Source organism: Phyllobates terribilis, unplaced genomic scaffold, assembly GCF_046119375.1.
Source record: "Phyllobates terribilis strain yellow unplaced genomic scaffold, ASM4611937v1 Scaffold_35__1_contigs__length_13245226, whole genome shotgun sequence".
Classification (NCBI taxonomy): Eukaryota; Metazoa; Chordata; class Amphibia; order Anura; family Dendrobatidae; genus Phyllobates; species Phyllobates terribilis.
Genome location: NW_027362795.1, coordinates 1337414 through 1363629, shown reverse-complemented (window position 1 = coordinate 1363629; position 26216 = coordinate 1337414). Strand labels below are relative to the sequence as shown.

The 26216-nt window shown below is 45.9% G+C and overlaps 1 protein-coding gene and 2 long non-coding RNA genes across 3 annotated transcripts; all 3 read left to right on the top strand.

Annotated features, from left to right (window-relative positions):
• Positions 1 to 6778: 6778 nt before the first annotated feature.
• On the top strand, positions 6779 to 9372 carry LOC141182662 (uncharacterized). Its single transcript, XR_012257935.1, has 3 exons — positions 6779 to 7447; positions 8742 to 8813; positions 9252 to 9372. It is a non-coding gene; the product is annotated as an uncharacterized lncRNA (long non-coding RNA).
• Positions 9373 to 9488: 116 nt separating this feature from the next.
• On the top strand, positions 9489 to 9933 carry LOC141182687 (oocyte zinc finger protein XlCOF8.4-like). The gene is made up of 2 exons (XM_073660838.1): positions 9489 to 9710; positions 9793 to 9933. The coding sequence occupies exons 1-2, from the start codon at positions 9489 to 9491 to the stop codon at positions 9931 to 9933; spliced, it is 363 nt and encodes a 120-aa protein (XP_073516939.1).
• Positions 9934 to 9995: 62 nt separating this feature from the next.
• On the top strand, positions 9996 to 14658 carry LOC141182661 (uncharacterized). Its single transcript, XR_012257934.1, has 3 exons — positions 9996 to 10097; positions 10296 to 10386; positions 13296 to 14658. It is a non-coding gene; the product is annotated as an uncharacterized lncRNA (long non-coding RNA).
• Positions 14659 to 26216: the final 11558 nt, after the last annotated feature.

The following is a 26216-nucleotide window of genomic DNA, read 5'->3' as shown; positions in this document are numbered from 1 at the left end:
TTGGGTTAGGCTCTTTTTTATTATCTAAAATTCTATCCTTTTACACTGACCCTAAAGCGATAGGGTAAACGGCCTTCTATGACACATTTTCTGTTAAAAATGAGACAAAGCAAGAGTGTCCCTTATCGCCTCTCCTATACACATTGGTGATGGAACATTTCTCGGTAGCATTACAAAAAAATCCAGATATTAGTGGAGTTACTATAGGCTCACATCACTGTAAACTAGCTCTATACGCAGATGACCTATTGCTCTATTTTCAAACCCAATTATCTAATTCCCTTCTATACTAAAGGAATTTGAAGAATTTGGCCAAGTAAGCGATTTTAAAGTCAACTACTCTAAATCAGAAGCAATAACATAAGACAACAGCTAATTTTTAACTTTCCCTTTAAGTGGCAGAAAGACACATCTAAGTACCTCAGTACACAAATTCCAGGCAACATGGATGATCTGTATAGTTTAAATTATATCCCTGTCCTTGAACAAACTCTTCAAAATTTAATGAATTATAAATTCAGACCCTTGTCCTGGTTTGGTTGTATTTATGTGATAAAATGGACATTTTGCCAAAACTTCTTTATATATTCCAGATCGTTCCTGTCTGCGTTCCTCAGACCTTTTTCTCCCATCTCGACAACGCTATTAGGTAGTATGGGGAACGTTGAGGTCTAGGATACGTTTTAAAATATTGTGATGTTCCAAAAATAAAGGGGGTACTAGTATGCCTGATCTAAAAAAACTACCATCAATCTTTGATTCTTATTAGAGCAGTGGACTGGTTCACGTCTGTGGAACATAAGCAATGGGTGAAACTGGAAGGGGACGTCTATCCGTTGATACTCACATCTCTACCTTGGATTGACTAAATACATGTACAAACTAAACAATTACCAATACCCATTCAACACATTTTGAAAACATGGGATCAAGTCTTAATCTCTTCATCTATACCACGTAGGTTGGGTCCATTAATGCCCTTGTTTGGCAACCCAGATTTTCCCTCTGCTTCAGGTACGGGCTCATTTCTAATCTGGGACTGATCTGATGGGGTTAGATTGAGACATGTTCTCATGGGATCAGGCTCTTTTCCTTCCTTTATAGAACTTCGTGGCTCCTTTCCAATTAGGAGTCTATCCTGCCTGACTTTTTTTCAGCTCAGGTCATTTATAAATTCTCACATGTTACTAGTATAAAGGATGAACTCACTCCGTTTGAACCCATAATCACTCAAGTAGGTCCTTGTTCTAAACTATCTTGCATACACAGAGCAACACAAATGGACACCAGCAATGACCCTCTACCCTTTACTGGGGTTGGGAGAAGGAATTGGGTCGTCAAATTTCAGAGAAGGATAGGCAAAAAACATTCACACTCTCCCACAAATTATCTATTACTTGCCGTGCCCAGGAGAAAAACGATAAGATTTTATCTAGATGGCACCATTGTCGCACTATGCTATGTAGCATCTTCGAACTTGTGCTGGCGGTGTGGTGGTGCAGACGGGTCTGTGTTACATATATGGTGGGAATGCCCATCGGTAAACCAGGGGAGGAGTCCTGAGGAGATAATTTGCATATTCCCACTGCATTTTGGGGTAAGTGAAGAGTCTCCGCGAGCTCAAAGAACACTGGATTTTGGCTGTTGGAGCTGAAAAGAGGACATCGGTAAACCGCGCGCCTACCGGCGCGCGCATTTTGAAGCTTTTTTTTTAAGCTTTTTTCACTGTTTTCAGAACATTAACAATAAGAACATGGAAGAGTCCAGGAGCCATTTGGTGAGCTGCATATCCTGCTACATGTTCACAGACTTGCCAGTGGAAAAGCCAAACTTCACATGCCAGAAATGCAAGCTTGTGTCCCTGTTGGAGGAAAAGTTGCGAAATCTAGAAGAGAGGTTAACTACCTTGAAAATCATTAAGGAAGGTGAAGAGTTCTTAGACAGAGCAGAATTATCTCTTCATGATTCAGAAAGAGAAGAAATTCGAACTGCACCTGACGAAACAGAGGAATGGAAGCATGTGACCCACCGAAGCAGGAGGATCGAGAGGCAGTCAGCACCCATACTGCTCAGGAACCAGTACCAGGCTCTCTCGCAGGAGCACCATGAAGAAATACAGCAAGATAAGACTTTGCCAGCAATGAATAACCTTGTAAGCCCTCAGAATCCTCCTGGATGGAGAAAGAAGAATGTTGTGAAGAAAAAACGGAGAGTGGTGGTCATGGGGGATTCCCTGTTAAGAGGAACAGAGGCCGCTATCTGCAGACCAGACATAACCTCAAGAGAAATGTGCTGTCTTCCAGGAGCAAAAATTAAAGATGTGTCTGACAGGATATCAAGACTCTTCAGACCTACAGATCACTACCCATTCCTGCTAATACATGTGGGGACAAATGACACCGCAAGAAAGGACCTGGAAACCATCTGCAGTGACTTTGAAGACTTAGGCAAGAAAGTGAAAGAATTGGGAGCGCAGGTGGTCTTCTCATCCATCCTCCCAGTGGATGGCCATGGAACAATGAGGTGGAATAAGATTCTACAGGTGAACAACTGGCTACGTCGATGGTGCCGTCAACAAGGATATGGATTTCTGGATCACGGAATGAATTACCTATACGATGGACTACTTGCTAGAGATGGGGTGCACCTTACGAAGACTGGAAAACATGTATTTGGAAGTCGCCTTGCTACACTCATCAGAAGAGCTTTAAACTAGAACAATGTGGGAAGGGAAGCAAAAGGCCAGAAAAAGCCATACAGCTGACAAATACTATTGAGATCTCTGCTACTGGAAGTGGAAAGGAAGAACAAAGACAAAACAATTTAAATAATAAAAATATGGGAGGAAGAGAAACCAATCACAAACTAAAATGTTTTTATACAAATGCACAAAGCATGGGCAACAAACAAGGAGAATTGGAACTACTAATGCAGGAAAAGGAATATGATGTCATTGGAATCACTGAAACTTGGTGGGACGATACACATGATTGGAATAAAAGGCTAAAAGGATACAACTTATTTGCAAGAAACAGACTTGATAAACGAGGAGGAGGTGTTGCATTGTATGTTAGAAAAGCGTATATCTGCACAGAGATTGAAGCTTCAGAGACTGGGAGTTCTGTGGAAACTGTTTGGGTAAGAATACAAGGAGAGAACAACGGAAAGGACACCATTGTAGGCATTTACTACAGGCCACCTGGGCAAGCTGAAGATATGGATGAACTCTTTATGTATCAAATGACCAAGTTCTCCAAAAAATATGACGTAGTGGTCATGGGAGATTTCAACTATCCAGACATTTGTTGGGAATCTCTCTCAAGTAAAACTAACAGGTCAAGCAAATTCTTATCCTCTCTTGCTGACAACTTTATCTTCCAAAAGGTAGGGGAGAAAACAAGGGGATCTGCTACTTTGGATCTAATCCTTATAAACAGGGAGGAAATGGTTGAGGAGGTAAAGGTGGCTGGGACCCTAGGAGGCAGCGATCATGCTATTATAGAATTTTGGATAACTAGAGGAGGAAGACATGTGAAGACTCAAACTTCAAGGTTAGATTTTAGAAAGGCAGATTTTAAGAGACTCAGAAAGAGAATAGGAGGGATCCAATGGCTGGATGTCCTTAAGGACAAAAATGTCCAGGAAGGATGGGAAATTTTTAAAAATGAGATTCTCAAAGCACAATCGTTAACAATCCCGAAAAGTAGGAAGAATGGGAAGCATTTAAGGAAACCAGGATGGATGAACACAGAACTTAAACACATGCTAAAAAGAAAGAAAGAAATGTTTATTAAATGGAAAGAGGGAGGCATATCTAAAGAAGATTATAATGCAGTCTGCAGATCCTGCAGGGCACGTATCAGGTTAGCTAAAGCTGACAATGAATTAAGGCTTGCAAGAGATGTCAAAAGCAATAAAAAAGGATTTTGGGGGTATGTCAAAAGTAAAAGAAAAGTCAAAGATGCTATAGGATTTTTACAGGATGAAAATGGAGAAATGGTAAGAGAGGATGTTGAGAAGGCCGAACTTTTTAATTCCTATTTTGCATCTGTTTTCTCTCAGAAAGAAAATGTAACATCAACTGATCTTCACTGTCCTTTTAAAGGAATAGAGGAATCCAAGTTATCAGTAAACAGAAAGATTGTGAGGGAATATTTAGCTAACATAAATGAGTTCAAGTCTCCAGGTCCAGATGAATTACACCCCAGAGTACTGAAGGAGATTGTAGAAGAAATTTTAGAACCACTCTCCATAATCTTTGAAAATTCTTGGAGAACAGGAGAAGTCCCAGAAGACTGGAGAAGAGCAAATGTTGTTCCTATCTTCAAAAAGGGGAAGAAGGTGGACCCAGGGAACTATAGGCCGGTGAGTCTGACTTCTATACCAGGAAAGATCTTTGAACAAATTATTAAACAACATGTATGTAAGTACATGGATAAGAATGAAGTGATTAACCAGAGTCAGCATGGGTTTGTAACTAACAAGTCATGTCAGACTAACTTAATTTCCTTCTATGACAGAATCACTGACTGGGTGGATCAGGGAAATGCTGTAGATATAGTATATCTTGACTTCAGCAAAGCATTTGACAAAGTATCTCACATCATCCTTATTGAAAAAATGACCAAGTATGCAATGGACCAGGCAACTGTTAGGTGGATTCATAACTGGCTTAGTGATCGGACTCAAAGGGTGGTTGTAAATGGCTTCACATCCAGCTGGATGAATGTCTCAAGTGGAGTACCACAGGGCTCCGTCCTGGGACCTGTATTGTTCAACATCTTTATCAATGATTTAGATGAAGGAATTGAGGGTAAACTGATTAAATTTGCTGATGACACAAAGCTAGGAGGGATAGCTAATACTAGAGAAGAGAGAGAGAGGATTCAAAAAGACCTAAATAAACTGGAGCAGTGGGCAGCAACCAACAGAATGGTTTTTAACAGGGAAAAATGCAAAGTACTACATCTGGGCAATAAAAATGAAAAAAGCATATACAGAATGGGAGGAATAGAGCTAAGCAACAGTACATGTGAAAAAGACTTAGGTATACTAATAGATCATAGACTGAACATGAGTCAACAGTGTGATGCAGCAGCAAAAAAGGCAAATACAATTCTGGGATGTATTAACAGAAGCATACAGTCTAGATCACGTGAAGTCATTATCGGTCTTTACTCCTCTTTGGTCAGACCTCATCTGGAATACTGTGTACAGTTTTGGGCACCACATTTTAAAAAAGACATAGACAAACTGGAGCAAGTTCAGAGAAGAGCGACCAGAATGGTGACTGGTCTGCAAACCATGTCCTATGAGGAACGGTTGCAGGATTTGGGAATGTTTAGCTTGCAAAAAAGAAGACTGAGAGGAGACTTAATAGCTGTCTACAAATATGTCAAGGGCTGTCACATTGTAGAAGGATCATCTTTATTCTCATTTGCACAAGGAAAGACTAGAAGCAATGGGATGAAACTAAATGGGAGGAGACACAGATTAGATATTAGAAAAAACTTTTTGACAGTTAGGGTGATTAATGAGTGGAACAGGCTGCCACGAGAGGTGGTGAGTTCCCCTTCAATGGACGTCTTCAAACAGAGGCTGGACAGACATCTGTCTGAGATGATCTAGTGAATCCTGCTTTGAGCAGGGGGTTGGACCAGATGACCCAGGAGGTCCCTTCCAACTCTACCATTCTATGATTCTATGATCATCGTCGGATTCGGTGGCCTACGTTGGACCTGCATGCTTCTTTTTTTGGGGGGGGGTTTAATAAAATAGTGAACCAGGAAAAGTGTTGAGGAGTGTTTATTCAAATTAAGTATTTTTTCGTGGGTGTTTTTATTTTTGATTACTGGGTCAGTAATGGGTTTGTCTGATAGACACCTCTCCATTACTATCACCAGAGTTTGATGCCAGCTGTGATTTTTGACAAACCACAGCTGCCATTAACCCCAAGATACTTTACACCAATTGTCAATGCATCTGGGCAATTGGGAAGAGCAAAGGCAAAAAGCCATAATTGGAGCATTTCATGTGATGCACCACTTCTGGGGCAGCTATGAGCTGGTATTGTTAGGCTGGGGAGGGCCCAATAACCAGGGACCTTCCCAACTTGATAATATCAGCTCTCAGCTGTCTGCTTTACCTTTGCTGGTTACAAAAAAATAGAGGGACCCCATGTTGTTGTTTTTTTGCAATTATTTATTAGGTTAAACAAGGCTCAACTCCCTTTAGTTCCACATGAAAGGCTCTAAAGGGCGCAAATTTATAACATATAGGGGATTGTGAAATGATATATCTGCAGGACATCTATCTATCTATTATCTATCATATCTCTAACTTCTTTCTATCGATAACTGTATATAAGATTGTTTTCTTAGTTTTGTAATCAGCTTTTCGTTACATAGAGGATTATAGTCCGTAAAAGACGATGTTAATAACGCATTGTACATGGATGTAGGCGAGAAAAACATTGCGCACTCGCATGACACTCGTCTAACTATTCGAGATGAACATCGGAGCGATTTATAATCCGCTGATGTGAACGAACCCTCAGCCGGACTCTTCTGAACATAGTCTTTCAAAGCCGCCCTCCCTGGAAGGGGTTAAACATACGAGATTTCTGCCTTATAGCTCCTGGTATGAAGTGGATAGCACAATCATATGCCGCCATATAGTAGACGTCTGGTAACTGGTGATAATCACCTCATGTGTCGTCTATTTGTCTCCAAGCAGGAAAATCCCACATTACATTCCCCACATAAAACTGTAGAAAAGGCGGCGCGGGGTAATTGTGCCCGTAGTGAGGGGCAAATAATGCCGGAAATGTCACTGACTGCGGAGACGTCTCCATGTAGCGTCTTCACTCCGGATATCACTGTACAGGAGCCGCACTGTTCACACTGTGCATTCACTGAGGCCCCTGATCATGTGACCCCTGACTCCTCCCCTCCTGTGACCTCATCACAGCTCCTGTGCGCACAGAGCAGCCATATATGTGGTGGCGGCTCTGCAGGTGGAGGTATGTGGAGATCCCCCATTACTGGGCGCAGGGGGCATTAACCCCTTCAGCACGGAGACTCTTTTGGGGTCTCTGTGTGGTGTGAACAGTGAGGTAACAGCTGTGGACAGAATGCGGCTTAGCTGGTTCCCGTCCACATTAGATCCATTCAGACGACTGCAGGATGAAGGACAGAAGCCCAGAGAAGTCCTCACACAGCGCCATTATTCCTCTCCTAGTTCCAGCACAGTAATGTAGATAGTGGTGATAACCGTCCACACATAGAGGACGATCCAGGAGCTCAACATAAAACCTTTATTCCTTCATTTTATAACCTTATGTCACAATAATGATGGGACGTCATCAGAACATTGGAGGAAAGAATCCAGAGAGGATTAAGGTGGAGGTGACGCGTTTCGGAGTGATACTTCTTACCCAGAACCGAAGGTAAGAATGAAACCCGAGCAGGATATAAATGTCTCTGGAGCAGCCGCTCCTGTGCACAGGATGAATGGCGGCATTAATAGATGTAATAGATGTGATACAAAGAAAGACAATGAAGAAACACAATCATCTTACAGTCATCACAATATGGCCCCTTCACCGGTCTGGTAATGTAAGATCAGATCCCTCCTTCTCTTTATACCCTCCGGTACGATGGATTTGGCCTCAGTGTCCAGGAAGCTTCACGGTTCAGCAATGCTCCTCTGCCATCTCCCCGACACCTGAACGATTTACCCTTTCACTGCCACAAAACTGAAAGTTCTTGAAGTCACCATTGTGTTCTCTTAGGCTGAGTTCACACGATGCGTTTTTCGTGCGTTTCCGCGGCGTTTTTGCAGTTGCGTAAACGCCGTGGAAAAGCATGAAAAACGCATGGTAGAAGGGCAGCAATGTTCCCCAATGGAAATCCGCATGTACTGTGCCCATGATGCGGATTTTTCCGCAGCGTTACGCTGCGGTCAAAAATCCGCAGCATGTCACTTAATTTTGCGGAAACGCTGCTCTTTTGCCGCCATTGACTTGCATTAGACCGCATGGAATCCGCATCACTGTATATGTTGATGCGCTTTTCATGCGGTCTAATGTGCGGATGGTACCCGGGTGTGGATGAGAGGACTCTCATCCAGACCCAGGTACCATTAAAAAAAAAAGAATAAAATAAAAAATACATATTATTCTCACCTTCTGACGGCCCGCGCTGCGTCCTGCCGGCTTCCCGCGCACTTCGCGGTTGAATGAAGGACCTTCGCTGACGTCAGAGTCATGTGATGGGTCACGTGACGCTGACGTCGGAAGGTCCTACAGTCTTCACTGCCGGCAGCCGGGACCGATGAAGCAGGACACCGGGGGCCATCAGAGGGTAACGTATAGATTTATTTTTTGACATCACACACTATATAAATCCATGCCGGTTGCATGGATTTATATAGTGTGACCAAGTTGTCAAGCACTTTTCCAAGTGATGCTAAAATCGCTTGGGAAGCGCTTGTCAACCCGCATGCGGAAATGAAAGTGAAGAACGCTTCACATCCGCATGTCCCTGGCAGGAAACCGCATGTACAATCCGCATGCGTTTTTTCCTGCCAGAGAGATGCAGAAACGCTCAGGAAAAAATCCTGAGCATTTCTGCATCGTGTGCACATACCCTTAGGAAATGTGTGGAAACGTTGGAAGGGTTAATGGCCGCGGGATTAGTGGGGTCTCCTATGTGCTCATTAATTCTCTGCCTTATTTACAGGAGGAGCAGCCGACATATCTGACATTACATCCCAGACACTGAATACAATATACTACAAATTCTCTGCGGCAGGTGATACATTGTGTAATGAAATGTTTTATTTAATGTGATTAAATCTATTTCTTGTGTTCGGCATATTTACATGGTGGACATTTATCAATGCCGCATTTGTGAAAACCCAGAGGTGTAAGTCAGGTTCTCATTATGTGTTTCTCTTGAGATTAAACCAGGAGACAGGAGTTGTGAAAGGGTCGGGGCTGAGAACAAACAACCATCTTGTAAAACCATCAGATAACCATCTTGTGAGAAAGGTATTCAACTACAGACTCCAAGGAAGAAACTGCTTGTTGTCTGTGGCCGAAAATATATAGGTTTTATTACTAGATGTAAAGAAAAAACTAAATACTGTAAAATAATAAATCTCATATGTTTCCCCTTATTATCTCCAGTAATTGTATTATTACACAGGATTTTTATGATGTTACATCGGCTCATCTTCTTCTCATTCAGATCTCTACAATATCGGATCCTCTCAGTGAAGATCTTCTATAGAAGAGAATTTTCCTGATTTACCAATCAAAGATGGATATGGACAGAGACAAGATGGTGGAGAGGATATTACACCTCACCCTAGAGATCCTCTTCCGGGTTACTGGAGAGGTGAGAGATTCTGATGACGTCACATTACATCATTCTTATCTATGGGAATAACAGATGGACAGAACTGGAGAGGTGAGGACTCTGGAAATGTCTGGAGTGAGATTTATTAATGTGTCTCTCCATAACCAGGATTACACAGTAGTGAAGAAGACCTCTAGTGAGCGCTGTCAGGACCCTGTGTCTGAGGGATGGGGAAGACCCCTGAGCCCAATCACAGGACCTCCACCTCACCCCCTGATACATGAGGACATCAATGACCACAAGATCCTAGAACTCGCATACAAGATGATTGAGCTGCTGACTGGAGAGGTGACACTGCTGGGAATGCTGGGACATTATACAGTAATGCTATGAAGGGATTGGGGGATGACGGTATCATTGTATGTGTCAGGTTCCTATAAGGTGTCAGGATGTCACAGTCTATTTCTCCATGGAGGAGTGGGAGTATTTAGAAGGACACAAAGATCTGTACAAGGACGTCATGGTGGAGGTTCCCCAGCCCCTCACATCACCAGGTAATAGACAGGACTAAATACACACGGCCTATAATTATCTGTATGTAAAGAATGAATCCAGTCCCTGTATGTGTTTCCTCCAGATCTATCCAGTAAGAGGACAACACCAGAGAGATGTCCCCGTCCTCTTCTTCCACAGGACTGTAAACAAGAAGATCTCAGTGTTCCTCAGGATCATCAGGTAGATGGAGAGAAGGTGTCATGAGATCTCCCCTATGATGTGTAGACGGCTGTGAAGGTCTTGTGTTCAGTCTTGTTTTATCCACCAGTATTATATGGTTTATACTTGTGTAATGAGAACGGTGGAGATGGCAGGATTAGAGTTGATCATAGATGGGACTTCTCCATCTGTCTGTGACTTTTACAATATTTGTTTCAGGGTGAAGATCTGTCCCATATTAATACCACAGAGACATATGTGAGGGGTGATGAGCGGTGTAAAGAGGAGATTCCTACATATGACTACCCAGGTGAGTAGTAACCACTAAATGCAGAGTAGTCACAGATTCTTCTCAGTCACCGGCTGTGGCTGCTTTATCGGTGGTGTAGTCCGGCCGTATCACAATCGTGTGATCACCATTTTGCCTCTAGATCAAAACGTTCTCCTCCACTCAAAACAAAACTGTTCAAATGACTTTGGGCATTGAAAGTCCTTTCTGTGCTGCTGAATGTCCTCATATGGTCCCTACAAGACCAGGTCCAGTCTTTCTGACCAAACTTTGCTTTTATAATCGACAACATCAAATGTGCAGTGAGGGACAAGTGTGAATTTCTGTACAATAACAACAGAGTTTCCCTTTATCCTGACTTTTCAATTTATTTTAAAAGCATCTAACTTCAAATAGTATTGCGATAAACTACATAAAAACATTTCACCTGTGCGATGATATATCTCTAAGCTAAATTTAAGACACCTCAGCTCTGCAGTATTATAAAAAGTTCTCTTTGAATGTCTAATATTTCTTCTTGACACTCATCTGACAGAAAATATTGGCCCTTACAATAGTTTAGATTGCCAAGAGCCACCGAGCCCCATACTCCAATTACCCCAGAGAGGTTTCACCACTAGTTACTCATTTATTACTGATGAAAACTGTTGAGTTTGATCATTTCAGAAAATGTGTAATTATCTATACTCACAGTTTTTGACTACAGCAGTTAGTTCCCAAAATACTCTGATTAATCCACTTCCCGCTGACGGTTTTGTGTTCCTATCAGTGCCCATTTTTTATATCTGACGTGTGTCACATTATATGGTGATATCTTTGGAATTCTTCACAAAGGATAATAAGAAACAGATACACCTTACAAATTATTTTACGGTTGTATCCTACTATCTGGGCACATGGCAGGTTAAGAAGGGAAGGAGCGCCATTTAGCTATTCGAATGCACATCTTGCTGGAATAGTTTGCAGACACAATGTATTGGGGGCACTGTTCATGGTCACCTGGCAGCTCAAAAGATGGTCACCATGAACAGGCTTGGCGCTATCTACTCTGTTTTCTCCGTATCTGGACTTACACAGAGGCCCCTAGGCTTGGGCCACGGTGTTACCTGCTGTTCTGCGGTGTGAGATGGGACGAGGAATAGTCAGGTAGCCGGATCAGAACCAGGAGAGCAGAGAAAATGCAAAATCAGAAGACACAAGAGTAGTCAGTAAACGGGCCGAGGTCACAACAGGAAACAAATACACAAGCCGTGAGCTGAGCACACAGGACTGAACCAGAGGAGAACAAGGCTGTATTTGGCAGCTTCCGGCAATATGCTTCCAGCTTTAGTAGGGTGCGGTGCTTTCCAGTTGGCTGAAGTAGGGAGCAGATTACTTCAGCTGGACAGCATACACACCCATACTGCCAGACTGGATGGTACTACAGGTCCCAGGCTACCTAATCTTAGTGGCTGGACAGGGCCTGTGCCGCCCAGAGCTTCTGGTTCTGACGTCTCCTCCATCACCAGCGCTGCCTGCAGAATGAATAAGGTGGCGCTTGGTGACAGAAGCAGACGTCGCAGGAGCAGGTCCCAGTGGAGATGGGTCACACCATTTGCAGAAGCCCTTACTATGACAAAAGGCAGAAAACTAGAGCAGTAGAAATCCCCATAAAGTGACCCCATTTTGGAAATTATAACCGTGAATGAATTAATCTTTAGAAGTAGGGAATATTTGGACTCTACAGGTACTTTATCGGAAATTAGCACTCAGTGGATGTTGCAGAGTGAAAATTGTGCATTTGCCATTTTGTTACCCAACACATAGTGCCCAGATTGTGCTCCAGGAGACACATGACTTGCCCAGGGGGATATGGGGGAAGCTCGGTACCCGGGCCTTGACCTTCTGTGGGATGTCACGGCAGTCGGCTCCCGGCCCGTACCCTGGGGTCACTCTTTAAAAGGGGGTTTGTTAACAGTTTTGTCTTGTGACGCCACCTGTGGTTCCCAGTAATGAGTACCGGCGCTGCTGCAGACCTCCGGGGGTGATGGGATGGCAGCTGGAATGTTTCTGCTCCCCACAGGCGGAGCGGGCCCCCAGGGCAGAGTTGATGGAAGGGATGCAAGTGAGAGGTGGCCCGGTTGGGTCAGGGGGAATGATGGTCACGCACACAGGGGATTCGCTTCAGTACCTTTACTGGTGTAACGGCAGGTATGGTCCAGGGTACCTAGTAGGAAGGGTGCACTTCTGGACTCTCCCCAGTGAGCAGGTAGTAGGCCTCCTGGTCCGTTTCTTCCTTTCTCTAAAGCTTCTGGCCAGCCTGGAACTAGGCCTAGCTTCTATGCTGTTTCACTCTCTCACCTGTCTGCTTGGTAATAGAACTTTTCTCCGGCTACCACTATCCCTGGACGCTGGGGCCTTCGTGGTTCCTAGTTCTGTAAAATGATGGTAGCTTCAGGTTGACCAGGGATCTGGAATCCTCCTGGTATGCCGGTTGTCCCTACTGGGTGTAGAGGACCCTGTAGGCGCGGACCCGGTGTCCGGCTTGTGTCCTGGGGTGAGCTTCAGATGCTCCTCTGCCCCCTTAACTCCTCTCTCCTCTCCTTGCCTCGGCCACAATCGGGGCCCTCAACACAGCAGCAGACGTGCTGCTCCTTCACTGATCTAAAGTGTCAGCACACTCCGACTACCTAACTCCACCCTCCAATATATATATTCCTAAGATGGGCCTGAGTGGGGACTTGTTCTTTGTGGGATGAGTGGAAGTTTTTATTGGTATTATTTTCCCCAACATAACAGGTTCATCCTATGAGGTTTTCTATTAGACTGTGAACTGTCATTGTCTTGCTGAATAATTCATATTTTTACAGAGAGTTTAAGTAGAAATGTTAAAAAATATAAAATTCAAGGATATTTTATTGAAAAATAATAATTGATTTTTATCATAGCAGATGACTGTACCAGGAGATCAGAGGGACAGCTGACATCTTCAATTTTTAAATCAGATGATCTTGAGATCCCACAGGATACAATTGAAGTGAATACCATTACTCCAGATATCCCATCATCCCCTCACAGCAAAGATCTGTCATCTGATCCTTTGAAACAGGTCCGGTCTTCTGATACATTACCGACTACTAAGGAAAATCAAAGTCACAAACTAAGCATTGAAAAACAAACTGCTCATATAGCAAAGACGCCATACAAAAGTCCTCAGTGCTATCCGTACCAACCTCATTGCGAGACATCACGTGACCTGACGTCACGCGGGTCCTAGCCCGGACGAAAAGGTACCGCCATATCTGGGTGCCCGCCTCCACTGGAGCCTCTGGCCGGGACTCCGTGTACGGCGAGACACCCACACTGCAGAGCGTCATACGCTCCCACACGCAGGTCAGTAAAGTGACAGGCGCCTGGAACGACCACCGACTACTGCCAGCTAATACCGCTACCACAAGGTACGTGATCGATAAGCTGGCGTCTGTCACGCACGACCTCAACCACATTGCGTGCCACCTTTTACTATCAGTAAACCAACGTTAGTCTAAAGTACTGGCTGCCCATCCCTGTCAGCCATCTACTGACAGACCACCTTGGAGCAGAAAGAACACAATCATTTCATGCTCGTCCTGCATACAAGTGATTAGCAACTCTCAATTTTATCCGCCAATCCGCCAATCCAGGACCTCACAGGATTGCGCTTTCCAGGAGAGAAACGCCACTTACCAACTCAGGGTAATTCACCACATCACCACCCAGTTACCATTCTGAATTTAGTATAATTCCTATTTATAATCTTTTAACCCTTACCCAGATACAGTGTAAAGCCAGCAGTGACCTAATGACCTTGGAGCCAATTACACCTGTGCCTTCACTCCTTCTATAAATCCAGGTAAAACCCTGTTATACCGCTATTAACATATCAACCCTGAGTATGCTCCTCCTTACTTTCTCCTCTGTCCCTACAGACAGCTGACCTACAGCATCCCTACGGATCTGAAGCCACCACTAGAACCGCCCTCTCACACCAAGCTCTAATACTCCACATTAATATTATAACCTATGTAAAAATCAAATAGTGATTAGGGCATCCTCTAACTGCCATTCCCTTTCCTTTCAGGTGATCCTCACCCAACATCAAGCCTCCTACCCACTAACCCCATCTAGCAAATTCCATCAGGAATTTGTCTGCTATGTGGTTTTAAAACGAACTTGGTCAGCCATCTCTAGTCTGACAATTTTATTCTACATGTGCTTTTAGACAAACTACTATTTGAGCCTTTTTAACCACTGAATAAAATAATATAAGTTTTACCTCACCCGCTCATAGCCTGTTTATTAGTACCTAAAGCTGACCAGGACCAGCGCAGGTACTCTATACACTTACTACTTAAACCCTTGCAGTCTTTTTTGGTTTACTGCGCGTATCAGCAGCAGGTCACGGTTGTGAGTCCACCAGCGCCCCCTAAATATTATTTATATAATAAAACATCACATTTACAGGATTTAAAAAAACACCCCCAACCCTCCCCACCAGAACCCCCCTTTTCATCCCTTACCCATCTGATTTTGCATAAGACTGTCATCCCTCCTTGACGTACAAATACCAAATGTATCATGAATTGCACAACATTCTATCCATCCTATTATGTTGCTATTAAAGAACTAGCATATCAAATATTATGTCTCTGACCAACTCATCCAACACCACACTTGAGCATTTAACCCAATTCCCCCGCTGTTTCCCCAGCTGAAAACTGCTGTTCACAAACGCCCTCCATCCAACCTCACTGAGCTTGAGCTGTTTTGCAAGGAAGAATGGGCAAGAATTTCAGCCTCTCAATGTGCAAAACTGATAGAGACATACCCCAAGCGACTTGCAGCTGTAATCACAGCAAAATGTGGCGCTACAAAGTATTAACTCAAGGGGGCCGAACAATATTGCACGCCCCACTTTTCAGTTTTTAATTTGTTAAAAAAGTTTAAAATATCCAATAGATTTCGTTCCACTTCACGATTGTGTCCCACTTGTTGTTGATTCTTCCCCAAAAAATTAGAATTTTATATCTTTATGTTTGAAGCCAGAAATGTGGCAAAAGGTAGAAAGGTTCAAGGGGGCCAAATACTTTCACAAGGCACTGTAAGATGCATAATTGTTATATAGGCACTGCGGCTATTGTGACTGTCAAGTTTTATTATATATATTTTATATTATTTTCTATGGGAAAAATGTGGGCACTGTTTTCGGGGGCACAGTTTTACCATCTAAGGGTACAAAGGAGGCATTTTACTTTGTAAGAGGCACATTGGTGGGCATTATTATGTGAGCAATAAGATGATCAGGAATAGGGACACAGCAGTGGTTCAGCATTGGGGTGACAGCGGGATGAGGAGTTTGTGCAGGTTGGGAATAGATGGGGACGGTGCTGGAGGTGTGAGAAGTCAAATGTTTCTTTGTTGTAATCTCTGCAGATGTTGCTGGAGAAGTTGTGATATCGGCCCGGCCCAGATGGAAAAGACGGGAAAAGTGAACGACTCCATCAGAAAGAAAACGTCAGCTGTGAGTTAATTTAATATAACATATATGTAGCATCGGCGTCCCTGCCCTCTGCTAGGCAGGGACGCCGTCCCTCTCACCTCCGCGCTCCTCACGTGGGTCCCTCCAGCGCTTCTCTCTCTCGCCCCCCGGCTCCTGGCGCGGCTTCTCCCTGCGCTCCGTTCCCTGCTGTGGCCGGCGCGCATCCCTCCTCCAGCAGAGTGCTTAGGGCGCGCGTGCACGCACTCCCCCCCTCTTAAAGGGACTGCGCGCGTCTTCCTAAAAAGTCCCCGGCCAATGGCCAGAGGACTTCCCACATTTAAGGCACCTCCTCCAAAATGGAGGTGCCCGAGCAACAGTTGTCGCACTGTGTCTTCACCTCTGCTTCAGCCCTCTGGTCCCTCCGCTAGCCTGACTAGTCCAGCCTGATTCCTGCCTGTCACCTGTCTGCTACCTGGAAGCACCTGCCAGCACCCGCTGAGTCTATCTTCCTGCTTACCTGGGAGCACCTGCCAGCACCCGCTGAGTTTATCTACCTGCTTATCCGGAAGCGCCCGCCAGCACCTGCCGCGGCTATCCACCAGCTTACCCGGAAGCACCTGCCAGTACCTGCCGTGTCGATCTGCCCGCTGGGTTGAAGGTACCTGCCGTCTACTCAGAGACTGTCCCCGTCACTTGCCGTGACCACCTGCCTGTCTACCCGGAGACTTTCCGCGTCACTTGCCGTGACCACCTGTCTGTCTACCCAGAGACTGTCCCCGTCACTTGCCGTGACCACCTGCCGGTCTACCCAGAGACTGTCCCCTGTCACTTGCCGTGACCACCTGCCTGCTTACCCAGAGACTGTCCCCGTCACTTGCTGTCACTACCTGCTTGCCTTCCCTGGGAGTCACCCGCTTCCTTACAAGGACTTCCCCTTTGTATTGAAGCTCAGAGGTTCCACCTCCCGGTCCCGTTACAGTTTGCTCGGGCCATGGAACCCGGTGGCACCCAAGCTCCCTCGCTCTCGGACCTATGCCATGAACTTTCCCATCAGAGGTCCCAACAGGAGTCCATCCTGAGCCACCTGCGTAATGTTAACTCCCGCCTGGACACACTGACTGCCTCATCGGGACCTGCTTCCAGTCACACGACTCCTACCCCGGCAGCGTCGCTGCCCATCAATACCATGGTATCCCTTCCCGGTCCCCGCCTATCCGCCCCGCCTCGTTTTGGTGGAGACCCCGGTCTGGCACGAGGCTTCATTAACCAGTGCACCCTGCACTTCGAACTTTTGGCACACCAATTCACCACCGACCGGGCCAAAGTGGCCTTCATCATGTCCCATCTCACTGGGGAGGCACTGGCTTGGCTAAATCCCCTATGGGAAAGAGGAGACCCCCTGGTGTCCAACCTGCCAGCCTTTCTCACGGCTTTCTGGAAAGTCTTCTACGAACCAGGACGAAAGACCTCATGCGCCTCCTCTCTGCTACACCTCCGCCAAGGGAGTCTCACCGTGGGCCAATATGCCATACAGTTCCGTACCCTTGCTTCCGAGCTTACCTGGGATAACGAGGCCCTGGTGTCCGTCTTCTGGGAAGGCCTATCCGGCCGGATTAAAGATGAACTCGCCGGTCGGGACATTCCAACCTCCCTGGATGACTCAGTAACACTTGCCACCTGGATTGACATCCGGTTCCAGGAGCGTACCAAAGAGGTCATCCGTGAGAGGAGGTTTCCCCGCCTTGCTCCCACTTTCCAGAGACCCGTCTCTTCCTCTGTAACTCCCCGGGCGCACTCGCCAGAGTCCATGCAGGTCGACCAGACCAAGATGGTCAAAACCCGTCAAGAGTCACACCGTGCCAAGGGGAGCTGTTTCTATTGTGGCAGTAAGGAGCACCGGATCCGTTCCTGCCCGGAGAGGCCTGGAAACGCCAGTGTCTAAGATCGCTCGGAGAGGTCATCCTAGACAAGAGTAAACCCTCTCCATCTCTGATGCTGTCGGTCTCTATCATCTGCGGGGAGAACCGCTACTTTGAACTAGCTCAACTCGATTCTGGAGCTGTCGGAAACCTCATTTCCCAGTCCCTGGTAGAGAAATACCGCATTCCCACTAAACCTTTGGCTGAACCCTTATCTGTCGCCTCCGTGGATGGAGGGCTCTTACCGCTAACCATCCAACTCATCACCGAACCCACAACTCTGCAGGTGGGAATGCTGCACTCTGAGAGGATCTTCTTCCATGTTCTACCTGGACTCTCTCATGCCCTCTTGTTAGGCCTTCCTTGGCTCCAGAGACATGCACCCATGCTGAATTGGCAGACCGGAGAAGTCCTTCTCTGGGGGCAGGACTGTCATAAGACTTGTTTAGTTCCTGTTCATCCTGCTCGTCCTTCTCCTACTCCAGCCAATCTACCCGGTCTACCGGTTCCTTATTGGTCTTATGCTGATGTTTTCAACAAGAAAGAAGCAGAGACATTACCCCCCCATAGACCATAAGATTGCCCAATCGACCTGGTACCCGGCGCTACTCCACCCCGTGGGCGTATTTACCCGTTGTCCGCTGCCGAGACCCGGGCCATGTCTGAATATATCGAGGAAAATCTGGCCCGGGGATTTATCCGGAAATCTACCTCCCCGGCGGGAGCAGGCTTCTTCTTCGTTAAAAAGAAGGATCGCTCACTTCGTCCTTGTATAGACTATAGAGGTCTTAACCACATCACGGTGAAGAATAAATACCCCCTTCCACTCATTCCTGAATTATTTGACCGTCTGAGGGGTGCCAGAATCTTCACCAAGCAGGATCTCCGTGGGGCATATAACCTGGTCTGTATCCGCCAGGGGGATGAATGGAAGACGGCATTCAACACCCAGGATGGCCACTATGAATACCTCGTAATGCCCTTCGGCCTCTGTAATGCTCCCGCCGTCTTTCAAGAGTTGGTCAATGACATCTTCCGTGACCTTCTCTACTCCTGCGTGGTGGTGTACCTGGACGACATCTTGATCTTCTCTCCGGATCTTCCCACACACCGGAGGGACATTCGTCAGGTCCTGCTCAGGCTCAGGCAGAACCATCTCTACGCAAAATTTGAGAAGTGCCTCTTTGAGCAGACCTCGCTTCCATTTCTGGGCTACGTCATCTCCCAGACCGGCCTACGAATGGATCCTGAGAAACTTTCTGCCATCCTGAAGTGGCCCCGACCGGAGGGGTTGAAGGCTATTCAGCGGTTCCTGGGCTTCGCCAATTACTACCGCCTCTTCATTCCGCACTTCTCTTCCCGGACTGCCCCTATCTCCGCGCTCACCCGTAAGGGCGCTAGTCCCAAAGAATAGCCGCCCAAGGCTGAAGAGGCCTTCCTTTCTTTGAAACAAGCTTTCTCCTCCGCTTCTGTGCTGCACCGTCCGGACTACAACAAACAATTCTTCTTAGAAGTAGATGCTTCCTCCTCCGGAACCGGAGCGGTGCTCACCCAAAAGTCGCCATCCGGGAGAATGGTAACCTGCGGCTTCTTCTCCAAGCTCTTCTCTTCGTCTGAGTTCAATTATTCTATAGGAGACCGAGAATTGTTAGCCTTTAAATTGGCACTGGAGGAGTGGCGTTACCTGTTCGAGGGGGCTCTTCACTCAGAAATAATTTATACGGACCACAAAAACTTGGCTTACCTCCAGAGTGCCCAAAGACTTAACCCGCGCCAGGCCCGGTGGTCCTTGTTCTTCGCCCACTTTGATTTCATTCTTCATTTCCGCCCGGCAGACAAGAATATCAAAGCCGATGCCTTGTCCAAATCCTTTCTGTTCTCCGATCTAGAGGAGGAGCCTAAGCACATCATCGACCCCACCAAGGTAATGCAGGTGGCTCCCTTGGATCTGAATCGTCTTCCACCTGGTAAGACGTTCGTGACAGTACCTGATCGTGAGAAGGTTCTGCACTGGGGACATTCATCTAAGCTAGCCGGCCATGCTGGCCAAAAGAAGACCCTCCAGCTTATTGCCCGGCATTACTGGTGGCCTACCCTGCTGCGCAAGGAGGTAATAGACTTTGTCTCGGCCTGTGCGTCCTGCGCCCATAACAAGGTTCCTAGACATCTGCCAGCCGGCCGCCTTCTGCCTCTTCCCGTACCTGCTGCCCCGGACTTTATAACGGATCTCCCTGTCTCTGCTGGTTGTACGGTCATTTGGGTGGTCGCTGATCGCTTCTCTAAAATGGCTCACTTAATTCCCCTGCCGGCTCTTCCGTCTGCATCTGAGTTGGCTAAGGACTTTATTCATCATATTTTCCGTCTCCATGGTCTTCCTCTCCACATCGTGTCCGATCGAGGGGTTCAGTTCACCTCTCGCTTCTGGAGAGCCACGTGTAAACTGCTGGGGGTCACCTTGGACTTCTCTTCTACTTATCACCCACAGTCCAATGGTCAAGTAGAGCAGATCAACCAAATCTTAACCAGTTACCTCCGGCACTATGTTAATGCCCATCATTCCGATTGGGTGGATCTTTTACCGTGGGCCGAATTCTCCTACAATAATCACGAGAGCGAATCCTCTTCCAAATCCCCGTTTTTTACAGTCTACGGCCAACATCCCCGAATCCCGTTTCCCATCTCCGCCTCGGTGGACAACCCATCCGCGGAATCTCTTGTTAGCGAATTCTCCACCATTTGGGAGAGTACCAGATCCGCACTTCTTCAATCCTCCGAGCGGATGAAGAGACAGGCTGACAAGAGACGTCTGGATCCGCCCCAATTCCGTCCTGGAGATAAGGTCTGTCTCTCGTTCAAATATGTCCGGCTCAAGATTCCTTCCTACAAGTTAGGGCCCCGGTTCATCGGCCCACTGGAAATTATCAAGCAAATCAACCCGGTGGCCTATAAATTGAAACTCCCGGCCAACTTGCGGATCCCCAACTCCTTCCATGTATCTCTGCTCAAACCCGTGGTACTTAACTCTTTTTCCAAGACTACAGGTACGCCTCCTGCTCCGGTTTCCGCTGAAAACGAGTTTGAGGTAGAGAGCATTCTGGCCACCAAGAGGGTAAGAGGAAAGACCTTTTTTCTAGTGGATTGGAAGGGGTTTGGTCCTGAGGAAAGAACGTGGGAGCCCCGGGAGAACATCCATGCCCCGCTCCTCCTTGATAAATTTCTTTCTGGCCTAAAGAAGAGGGGGCATAAAGGGGGGGTACTGTAGCATCGGCGTCCCTGCCCTCTGCTAGGCAGGGACGCCGTCCCTCTCACCTCCACGCTCCTCACGTGGGTCCCTCCAGCGCTTCTCTCTCTCGCCCCCCGGCTCCTGGCGCGGCTTCTCCCTGCGCTCCTTTCCCTGCTGTGGCCGGCGCGCGTCTCTCCTCCAGCAGAGTGCTTAGGGCACGCGCACTCCCCCCCTCTTAAAGGGACTGCGCGCGTCTTCCTAAAAAGTCCCCGGCCAATGGCCAGAGGACTTCCCACATTTAAGGCACCTCCTCCAAAATGGAGGTGCCCGAGCAACAGTTGTCGCACTGTGTCTTCACCTCTCTTTTTCAGCCCTCTGGTCCCTCCGCTAGCCTGACTAGTCCAGCCTGATTCCTGCCTGTCACCTGTCTGCTACCTGGAAGCACCTGCCAGCACCCGCTGAGTCTATCTTCCTGCTTACCTGGGAGCACCTGCCAGCACCCGCTGAGTTTATCTACCTGCTTATCCGGAAGCGCCCGCCAGCACCTGCCGCGGCTATCCACCAGCTTACCCGGAAGCACCTGCCAGTACCTGCCGTGTCGATCAGCCCGCTGGGTTGAAGGTACCTGCCGTCTACCCAGAGACTGTCCCCGTCACTTGCCGTGACCACCTGCCTGTCTACCCGGAGACTTTCCCCGTCACTTGCCGAGACCACCTGCCTGTCTACCCAGAGACTGTCCCCGTCACTTGCCGTGACCACCTGCCAGTCTACCCAGAGACTGTCACCGTCACTTGCCGTGACCACCTGCCGGTCTACCCAGAGACTGTCCCCGTCACTTGTCGTGACCACCTGCCTGCTTACCCAGAGACTGTCCCCGTCACTTGCTGTGACTACCTGCTTGCCTTCCCTGGGAGTCACCCGCTTCCTTACAAGGACTTCCCCCTTTGTATTGCAGCTCAGAGGTTCCACCTCCCGGTCCCGTTACAATATATATACAGTTGAAACCAGAAGTTTACATACACTATATAAAAAGACACATCTGCATGTTTTTCTCAATATCTGAAATTAAATCAAAATAAGCCTTTCCCGTTTCAGGTTAATTAGGATTACCATAATTTTCAATATTTGTCAAATGCCAGAATAATGAGAGAGAGAATGTTTAAGGCGTTTTTATTACTTACTGCAAAGTCAAAAGTTTACATACATTTCATTAGTATTTGGTACCATTGCCCTTAAACTGAATGACTTGGGTCAAACGTTTGGGATATCCTTCCACAAGCTTCTCACAATAGTTGGTCGGAATTTGGGCCCATTCCTCCAGACAAAACTGGTGTAACTGATCCAGGGTTGTAGGTTACCTTGCTCGCAGCCTTTTCAGCTTTGCCCATACATTTTCAATAGGATTGAGATCAGGGCTTTTGTGATGACCACTCCAAAACATTGATTTTGTTATCCTTAAGCCACTTTTTTAACATTTTGGCAGTATGCTTTGGGTCATTGTTCATGTGGAAGACCCATCTCCGCCCAAGCTTTAACTTCCTGGCTGATGTGTTGAGATGTTGCTTCAGTATTGCCACATAATCTTTTTTTCTCATGATGTCATTGAGACAACACAGCTTTTCTTCTTAATTATGCCAGACATACTTTCTGATGGCAAGAGCAATATACCTTTATTTTTATGTTGACTTTTTAACCTGTGATCTTCTGTGGTTGATTAACACAGACTATTGTTTGAATAATCCTGATTGTTGACACTTGAGTTAAGATGATCTACAACTTATTGTCTGCAAATCTTGCAAGATAGGGTGAGCAATACTGTTTGATAATATGCTGATTACATATTATACCAGCTAAAGGGAGTTGTTGATTTGCCGAGCAATAGAGGACAAACTATTCAAGTTGATTAAATGCACAAACATGAGCTCTTTCCACCTTCATCCCTGACCCTTGACTTGTGAATGATGGCTGCAAGGAAAATTGTGATCTTTAAAAAGGGGGTCTCTGTCTCTATTCGGTGAGCATGTCAGCTTAGGGGACTTCGGCCCCAGATGGAGGAATACAGATTGGCTCCATTGACCATTGCTGAACCCTCAGAGACATCTTAAAGAATCCAGGTTGGGACAAACAGGTCACCTGGCCCCAGACCTCACTGCCCTCGGCTAGTTTCCTAAGCTTGTCATTACCTCCTCTCTTTGGGGGCCCGCAAAAAGCGGCGTGCCACTGGTGGGGGTAGTCAGCCCTGGAAGCCCCAAAATCGCGACTGTTCTATCCTAGATGGGCCAGCAGAAGGGTGAGGACTCTGTAACTTGCACCATCTTGGGTACTTGCTGGGACTGTTCTATGTGTTTATTGTCCTGTTTTGTGGTTCAATAAAGTATTGCCACACTGTTTAACCCTCACCCTGTGTTGTCTGAGTAGTGTTACGCCCACGGAAAACCCCGGGTCTTCACGGCCATCTATTTTGTGAAGTGCACCAGTCCCTCCTACAGCAAAACAACCCCACAACATGATGCTTCCACCCCCATGTTTCACAGTTAGGATGGTGTTTTTAGTCTTACAAGCTTCTCCCTTTTTCCTCCAAACGTACCGATAGTCATTATGCCCAAAAAGTTAAATTTTAGTTTCATCAGACCACAGGACATGTCTCCAAAAATTAAGGTCTATGTTCCTGTGTGCATTTGCAAACATTAATCTGGCTTTTTTATATTTCTTTTGGAGCAATGACTTATTCCTGGCAGAGTGGCCTTTCAGCCCATGTTGATACACTACTCATTTCACTGTGGATATTGACACACTCTTAACAGCTTCCGCCATCATCTTCACAATGTCTTTTGCTTTTGTCCTTGTGTTGATATGCAATTATCGGAAAAAAGCATGTTCATATCTGGGACACAGAACCCATCTCCTTCCTCAGCGGTATAATGGCTGGACATTCCCATCTTTTTTGTACTTGCATATAATTGTTTGTACAGATGAACGAGGCACCTTCAGGTATCTTGAAATTGTACCCAAGGATGAGCCAGACTTGTGCAAGTCCACAATTCTCTTCCTGATATCTTGGCTGATTTCTTTACACTTTCCCATGATGCTACACAAAGAAGCAGTGTGTTTCAGGTGTGCATTTAAAAACATCAATAGGTGTGTCTCTAACTCAGATGTTGCCAAAAAAAAAAGAAGCTTCCAAACGTTTGACATCATCATATGGGCAGTCCAGAATTGTTTAAAGGCATAATGATCTTAGTGTATGTAAACTTTTGACTTTGCAGTAATAAAAATGCCTTAAAACATTCTCTCTCTCTCTTTCTTTCTCTCTCATTATTCTGGCATTTGGCAAATATTAAAAATTATGGTAATCCTAATTGACCTAAAATGGGAAAGGTTTATTCTGATTTCATGTCAGATATTGAGTAAAACATGCAGATGTGTCTTTTTATATAGTGTATGTAAATTTCTGGTTTCAAATGTATATATCCAGAGGTGGGTTAAGGATAGCCAGGCCCTGGGCAGTTCAGACTGTGGACCCCCGACGGGTCACGTGACGGGTCATCATATACCTGAAACAGATTATTTCTGAAAAAAATAGCTGCTGAGTGAAACTATAACAAAAAAAACCCCATCAATTTATATAAAATTTACCTACAGTTAAAAGATTGTTTAAGCCATAGTATTGAACAGACCAATTGTAATATGTAACAAGTCTTTTTCCAGTTGTCACAAGCTTTTCATATCGATAGTGCAACACAAACACAGAATACTGTAGAAAACATTTACAGTATCACATTTCCATTACAATAGAAACATCAGTCATTATATCAATAAAAAAATGTCAAATGTATAATGTAAAATAAATATATATACAGTACAGACCAAAAGTTTGGACACACCTTCTCATTTAAAGATTTTTCTGTATTTTCATGACTATGAAAATTGTACATTCACACTGAAGGCATCAAAACTATGAATTAACACATGTGGAATTATATACTTAACAAAAAAGTGTGAAACAACTGAAAATATGTCTTATATTCTAGGTTCTTCAAAGTAGCCACCTTTTGCTTTGATGACTGCTTTGCACACTCTTGGCATTCTTTTGATGAGCTTCAAGTGGTAGTCACCAGAAATGGTTTTCACTTCACAGGTGTGCCCTGTCAGGTTTAATAAGTGGGATTTCTTGCCTTATAAATGGGGTTGGGACCATCAGTTGTGTTGTGCAGAAGTCTGGTGGATACACAGCTGATAGTCCTACTGAATAGACTGTTAGAATTTGTATTATGGCAAGAAAAAAGCAGCTAAGTAAAGAAAAACGAGTGGCCATCATTACTTTAAGAAATGAAGGTCAGTCAGTGCGAAAAATTGGGAAAACTTTGAAAGTGTCCCCAGGGGCAGTTGCAAAAACCAGCAAGCGCTACAAAGAAACTGGCTCACATGAGGACCGCCCCAGGAAAGGAAGACCAAGAGTCACCTCTGCTTCTGAGGATAAGTTTATCCGAGTCACCAGCCTCATAAATCGCAGGTTAACAGCAGCTCAGATTAGAGACCAGGTCAATGTCACACAGAGTTCTAGCAGCAGACACATCTCTTCAACAACTGTTAAGAGGAGACTTGTGCAGCAGGCCTTCATGGTAAAATAGCTGCTAGGAAACCACTTCTAAGGACAGGCAACAAGCAGAAGAGACTTGTTTGGGCTAAAGAACACAAGGAATAGACATTAGACCAGTGGAAATCTATGCTTTTGTCTGATGAGTCTAAATTTGAGATCTTTGGTTCCAACCACCGTGTCTTTGTGCGACACAGAAAAGGTGAACGGATGGACTCTACATGCCTGGTTCCCACCGTGAAGCATGGAGGAGAAGGTGTGATGGTGTGGGGGTGCATTGCTGGTGACACTGTTGGGGATTTATTCAAAATTGAAGGCATACTGAACCAGCATGGCTACCACAGCATCTTGCAGCGGCATGCTATTCCATCTGGTTTGCGTTTAGTTGGACTATCATTTATTTTTCAACAGGACAATGACCCCAAACACACCTCCAGGCTGTGTAAGGGCTATTTGACTAAGAAGGAGAGTGATGGGGTGCTACGCCAGATGATCTGGACTCCACAGTCACCAGACGTGAACCCAATTGAGATGGTTTGAGGTGATCTGGTCCGCAGAGTGAAGGCAAAAGGGCCAACAAGTGCTAAGCATCTCTGGGAACTCCTTCAAGATTGT